The following is a 7,364-nucleotide window of genomic DNA, read 5'->3' as shown; positions in this document are numbered from 1 at the left end:
TTTGTAGCGCCGTGCGGTCGAAAGCAAGGCACGACGACCCAAAACACACCCCAAAAACGACACGAATACCACAAACAGATATTCTGCCTTTATTTCAAGGATAAAATAATACCTTTCTACGACAACAAACAGCCAACACCTCAGCACCCACAGCGTGGATCACATAACAGACACCAAACTCCACCCACCCAGCCACGCAACCAACACTAAGAACCACCGGAACGAAGACAAGACTAAGGTCTCGGCGCTATCGATAATAGAACAAGCTTCCTAAGTTTCTAAAACCTACAACAACAAAGATAAAAAAAAACAAAAACTCTGAGTGAAAACGTCACGGGAGAGAGAGGAGAGGAGAGTTAAGGGATAGTGGATAAAACAGAACATTCAAAAGGACTTAGGAGAAGGACTGGGCGGTACTTTAGAGAATCGCGAAAAGACTTTCACTAACACAGACGTGTTTAGAACTGCGCCATCCCACGAAACACAAAACCCCAAACCTCCCAGCGGGACATCATGAATGTGTCTGCTGCTGTGGGGAAACTAGGAAACTACAGCTTTCTATAGCCGGACTACAACATGGAAGTATAATATAGAAGGAAGGGACACTGTAACTTCATGCTAGAGAGCTCTTGCACCGGTGCTCTGATGCGTGTTTTATGCTTTAAAATGAACGTGGGACAACAGAGAAACACTATTCTTCATGAGCAAAGTTGGAATTGAAATAAAAAAGGAAAGTGAAACTTATGGCTCGTGACAAAATGATCCCAATACGTATGATTTTATGAACTATGAAAATATCTTAAATCAATACAAATGTAATTTATTATAAACGTTAGTCCTTAACATCTATCAGCTGGTGTATATCACCATTCAACATCTTTAAAAGTTGAACAAACTCCACACAGCTCATGTAAACAACTGGTGAAATGTTGACTTTATTTGATCTTTCAGTAAAAAGCTATGTTCATATTTCTCTTTTTGATTATAATGACTGATGAAAGCGTTCAGAACAAGCGCCTTTGCAACTCTACGCACATACGTTTTAAAAATGCTTAATAAGCACGTAACGTTCATGATATCATTTCTGTCGGTCATAATCGGTTGTTTCCTGAAGCGGCCGAAATGTTGAGTGACTGCAAATGTGCGGCTGGCGGGCTGCAATGCATTTGGGGCAGGCATTTTGCTCTCTCCTTTCGTCAAGGAGGTCCAGTGGTTCCTAAGGCTAAAAAGGACGGTTATAAAGGAAGTTTGAAACTCTCGCTCTTCTTCATTTAGGAGAATTGGAACGGTACTTAAAATGGCTGCCACTGACGTACTTCCGGGTCATTTCACTTGGTTAGGAAGGTTCCTAAGCTAAATGGACTATTGGAACGCAACCCTCATACAGGGAGGGGTAATCACAAGACGAGAAACAGCCGGGCAGAGGAGGAGAAACACAAGGGCCACAGGTGAACACAATCAGACAACTAGATACACCAGGGAAACTAACGACAGGAGGAAAAGCACAGGGAAAAGGACCAGACAATATACCAAGGGAAAACATGACAGGGAAAACAGCAAAACACCCAAAACAAGACATACAAAACGTGATATAACACAATAATCGTAACAGCGTTGCTGTTATCACTGGCTCAGCGTCATTTCATTTGACCAAATATCTTTACATATACATTTAATATATTTTATTATGATTCCATCCACCTTTTTGTGTTATGTCCTTTTATTTAAAACATTCTTTGAGACTTCATCTTCTGGTTAAAATTTCAATAAATGTAATTTGTATAATCAATCACTCTTTTGTGTTTATTCTACATGAAAATGTTAGAGATTCCATTCAAATCTGTTAATTATTCATATCTTCCTCAGGCTAGGAATAGTATGGCCAATTTGTAATGCTAAATGTTTATCATTTTCTCACAGGATATAGAATGAGACAACACAGTTTGTATCCATTTTGTATGAGTAAATGCCTCTTCAGACCAACATAGTAAGATGTGAGCATGTTCCTAATTGTGTTGGTATGCAACCTAGGTCTGGTCTGTTTAATAAAGTGAATCTGCCACTTTTATATTGTAGAATTGGTTCAATTAAAGCAGTCTTTAATTGTTTATCCTAAACATAGCCATATGTGCTTTTGAAATGTAACATGTCTTTGAAAAAATAACAGTTTATATTGTGTATCACCTTTAGCTTGAAAATACATAGATGTGGGTTTTTTTATCTATAAAATAAATAAATAGACAGACAGACACTTTACCGATCCCAAATTGGGAAATTATTTTACAGCAGCAGTGTGTTCAGGTATTAAAATATTTAAAGTTGGAATAAAGTATAAACTACACAACACAAGTATAATGCACAGCAATGCATAAAAAAAATCCGATATGTTCATGAAAACTCCCCAGGAGGTACCAACACAAACGTGGCTGCATGAGTTGCACTGTATGATCTGTGGTGTAGTGGGCTGTCACTCAAAAATTGAGTAGCCAATGCACCCCTCGAAGTACCGCCCCACCCTCGGACGGTTGTTGTCAGAATACGAAACAAAAATAAAGGGGAGGGCGCAACGAAAGAAGACAAAGTAACTAATACATTGTNACACACACACACACACACACACACACACACACACACACACACACACACACACACACACACACACACACACACACACACACACACACACACACACACACACACCAGTGTGTGTGTGTGTGTGTGTGTGTGTGTGTGTGTGTGTGTGTGTGTGTGTGTGTGTGTGTGTGTGTGTGTGTGTGTGTGTGTGTGTGTGTGTGTGTGTGTGTGTGTGTGTGTATTGATTAGCTTCAACCCTTTGACTGCTACAGTGTGAGGTGTCCATGACCGAGCCAATCACTGATGAGAAGGACCCTGCTCACTTCATAGTGCTCACCTTCTTTTATCAGCAGTCTTATTCCTAGTTTACTGAAACATCTAATTACATCAGTGTGCACACTTACACATGCAAATATATAGCATGAACACACACTGACTCACACACACGTTTTTCACTCTGCTGCCAATTGCTTGACTCATTTTTCATTAACAGAAGGGAGTGAGAGTATAGCACGATAACAATTTGGTATAAAACATCTTGGTTTCTAAGGCTACATTGCTACTCACAGAATGATATTTATGTTCTCTTGTATTAATTCGCATTGCATTTGATATTGGTGTCATCCAAAAGTAACAGAAAGTAATCAGGTTACATTACTTTTATAGTTTGGTAACTATTAATTGTAAAGGATTACATTTTTATAGTAACCCTTCCAAACTTGATCATATTCAGTGCTTTTTTGGCTCTTGGATGATTCTAAAAAGCTGTGTGATAACTAAGTAACTCTGTCGGAATGAGTCCTTGGTGGTGGTAGTTGAGTGCAGAGCTTCGTGACCACAGAGCGTGTGAACGTTGTGATCAGCTGTTTTAGCGCAGTGCTGCTGTACAGGCCGACGTTAACAGCAGCCCTGTCTTTGCACACGGAGACCGACTCCGTCGTCCGGTGATCTAACCGCCTTATGGAAAAGCTTCACATATACATCGGTACGCAAATGCGCTTTGTGACACAAGTGACGGTACGCATTTCAGATTGTTGCCGCGCATGCGTACCTGCGTACCACTTATGTGCACCCCTGCCTATAACCACACTGACATATATTAATGTGGTTCTTTCAGATCCCTAATGTAAAGTGCAGTGAAGACAAACACATTCACTTGAAAAGGTCAGTACATTTATTCAAAGCTTGCATTCACGCACACACACAGGCACACAAACACACACACACACACACACACACACACACACACACACACACACACACACACACACACACACACACACACACACACACACACGACACCAACACACACACACACACACACACACACACACACACACACACACACACACACACACACACACACACACACACACACACACACACACACACACACACACACACACACACACACACACACACACACACACACACACACACACACACACACACACACACACACATTTAGTCTGTCATGCACTTTTTCAAGATGTAGAAGTCCTGAGTTCTCTGTGTGTCTCAAAAGTATTCTATCATTTTTTGTAAGAACAATATATATATACATTAGTTTATATCTTATATTCTGTAATAGTTACATTATTTGTTGGAATGTAGGTATTGCAGTAATAGCTTTATGAGTTAGGATTGTATCAATCATCAAGAATATAGAATATTTTATAATCCCCCAATTGAAGCTGGACCCCAAAGAGATTTCTTACCAAACACATTATTAAGAAAAGATTTCCTGAGGAACATTGTGTAAAAATAGTTTCTATTTCAAATGTTACTTTGCACAAGTGAGGTCTGCTATTCATATAATGCAAGCAACATTTCTGATGTCCTTTGAAAGCCCATCAAATATTACATAAAGCACGGCAGTATTGTACACCAACGAACAGTCATGTGCCACAGCCAGTTGGGTTTTAAAATCCTGTTAGACATAATAAAGGCAGGTGCTACATTACATGTTGCAAACAGAGGAGATTAGATAGCCTTTAAAATTATACTGGTTGACAGAATTCAAAATAATGATCTCAATCAGACACATAGCTGCAATGTACTTCCTGTTTCTGAAACTTTGTCAACAGCCCTACTGTTTGAGCATGTAGCACAAGCACATAGGTTGAAGATGTTTACCCTCTTTTAATACAAATGTATCTGGCCATTGATCATATAAAAATTATTTGCTATTGCTTGGTTTTTCTTTGGGTTCCATCAAATACCATAAAAGCATGCTGCATGGAGACCACAATACATTGATAAGTAATAATGTCATTGCAGGTGTTTGGTCAGTATTTCTTTGCATCCCCTACAATCTGTCAATTTATGAGGTAGGGCTGAGCCATTCTAATGCATGTCACCGTGTATTTCCAAACCAAATAACATTTGGTTGAAAAGATTTCAGTATTCCAAAGATTCTGAAAAACACATCACATATAGCAAATTCAAGTCATTCCAGTTTTCTCATCCCAAACAATGGTTCAAAATTCATCATTGTGTTTTCATTGTCGATTCCTCACTTCCGAACCTGTATTCTATTAAAATAGGCCACACTGTAATCACATGCTCGTCCCTGATGCATGTCTTTATCACAGCGAAAGATTTAAAGAAAAAGAGAATAATCATTTTTTGCTGGAATGTTTGGACCCCTTTGTTTTTTTTTCCTCGTCTTTTTTCTCTTTTTCCTGCTGCAGCTTATTTTCTCTTTTCTTCTCCTCCTTTGCCTCCTTGTACTTCCAGATAGGAGGCTCCAGGTATCCATTCTGCCTTTTCTTCTTCTTCTTCTCTTTCTTTGGAGTTGGCTCCCCAGATTTTGTGACTTCAATCTTGGGAATACAGCCCGAGGGGAAGATGCTGTTTTGCCCCATGCTTCGGGGAATAAAGCTTCCAATGCCATGCTGCTGGCAGCAGGATGTCAGAGGGGTTGACACACCAGTTTGAGAATCTGAGGTGGTGACGGAGCCATTACTGTGGGACACTGTGCTCTCCTCCAACTCCTTGATGTTGTGCTTTTCAAGCAGTTCAGAGACGGCAAACCGTCGCTTGCCAATCTCTGGGGGGCTTGAAGGACAGAGTGGACGGCAAGCAGTGGCTACCAGTGGGCTGTGGAGGCCTGTAGTCATCCGCACCATGTGGTCCATGACCCCATTGTCTTGGGCGTCTTGAGGGAAGCTGAAAGAGAAACTGTCTTTTAAGCAATGCCTTAGCTTCTGACCAGCTGTTTTGGTGACGGTGGCCTTCGCTACAAGTAGCTTCAGCTCAGGCCACTCAGGAATGTAACTTTCACAGAACTGCACAGCGACCGGATGAACAAACAGGCGGCGTATTCTGTTAACAGTCTCAAACCTCCCTGTCTTAATGGCCCAGTCATTTAGACCTCTCCCCTGCACCAGGTCTATGGCATTCATATCCGCACCTGCACATGAAAAAGTGGAGAAAATATACTGTCAAAACAAGAACACAAGTTTTATAATCACTGGAGGCTGAGGGACCTGGGTAAATCAATTGCTCCTTCAGCAAAATTACCCCACCATGTGGTCACATTTAGGGCACAATTTATTGACTTGATGAACAGTGTTATTGCAATAAATCAGGCTATTACACAGAATTACAAAATAATGATAAATATATAAAGATCAGGCCAGAGTTCTTAGGATTTTCTACAACTCATTTTTGGAGGAAGACTATGTCAATAGTTTTCATACTTGAATCCATGTTGTTTCTTCTCAACCATTAGATATGTACCATGCATGAAGGTCTGTACCAATTTCCAAATATGGGCAGACTGCCTCTAAATGAATCTATTGTGCATGTGTGCATACACATCAGAAGTTCCTCTTTTCAAAATTGTGAAATGCTGCAAAGTTTATAGGATGTCTCATGTACCATTAACTTACCATGCATTAGCAGGGCGGACACACTCTCTGCCTGGCCCTGCAGGCCTGCCTTGATGAGGGCTGTGAAGCCGCGGGGATCCCTGACTTCAGTGTCCACACCAGAGAAGAAGTTAATGATGAAGTTTAGAATGGTGACAAAGCCTGCATTGGGGGGAAAAAAACATTATATTCATATGCCCTTACTAGATGTTGATGTTATATGCTGTTACTGTCTTAGACTGACCTGCCTGTGCAGCAATCATGAGGGCAGTGTTGCCATCATTGTCCTGGTGATTGATGTTAATCATTGGACATGTGTGCAGCATGGTGACTATGTCAATAAACCCCTTGACCACAGCCAGCATCAGTCCATTCTGAGGGGGATCAAGGTAGAAATAAATGTACTTTTATGAAAGTATTAGTTGTCTGTTCTAGGAAATATCCCAAATTCCAAAGTCACTTTAGTTGTGTGATTAAAAAGAAACACTGAAATCCATCTCACCCTGCCGTTGATGTCCAGTTCCATAGCCTCGTCTTTAGTAACTCCTCTCTCCAGGATCTTGAGCAGGGATGTGGGATCGTTCCTAGCACAGGCCTCGTACACCGTTTTAGCCGGCTCTGTATACTTCCCTTCCATTTCATATTGGGGAAGCACCGAGTCATCAGAAAGCACACTCCCTGAGTCCGAATCATCCAGGAGGATCTCTGAGTCCCCGGAGGGGCCATCACCCAGGTGGGGGTCATACTTTGAATTGGCCATTGGACAACCTTCTGCCTGGGATCACACCTGGGTGTCAGGTCTGTTGGGCAACACCCACATCTTGAATAGGAAAATATAAATGTTGTTATGATGGACACAAATGGAACACATTTTCTAGTTTCCCCCATTTTCCCCAATTGATGAGACAACTGTGC

The 7,364-nt window shown here is 41.1% G+C and overlaps 1 protein-coding gene across 1 annotated transcript; it reads right to left on the bottom strand.

The window, feature by feature from the left end:
* Nucleotides 1-270: 270 nt before the first annotated feature.
* ankrd33aa (ankyrin repeat domain 33Aa) lies at nucleotides 271-7,086 on the bottom strand. Its single transcript, XM_010784517.1, has 5 exons — nucleotides 6,952-7,086; nucleotides 6,694-6,823; nucleotides 6,471-6,611; nucleotides 5,298-5,989; nucleotides 271-285 (listed from the first exon to the last, which is right to left on the bottom strand). The coding sequence occupies exons 1-5, from the start codon at nucleotides 7,084-7,086 to the stop codon at nucleotides 271-273; spliced, it is 1,113 nt and encodes a 370-aa protein (XP_010782819.1).
* Nucleotides 7,087-7,364: the final 278 nt, after the last annotated feature.

This window comes from Notothenia coriiceps, unplaced genomic scaffold (genome assembly GCF_000735185.1).
Source record: "Notothenia coriiceps isolate Sejong01 unplaced genomic scaffold, NC01 NC01_scaffold00026421, whole genome shotgun sequence".
Taxonomy (NCBI): Eukaryota; Metazoa; Chordata; class Actinopteri; order Perciformes; family Nototheniidae; genus Notothenia; species Notothenia coriiceps.
The sequence above is the reverse complement of the archived record's forward strand: the minus strand, read 5'-3'. Positions and strand labels throughout refer to the sequence as shown.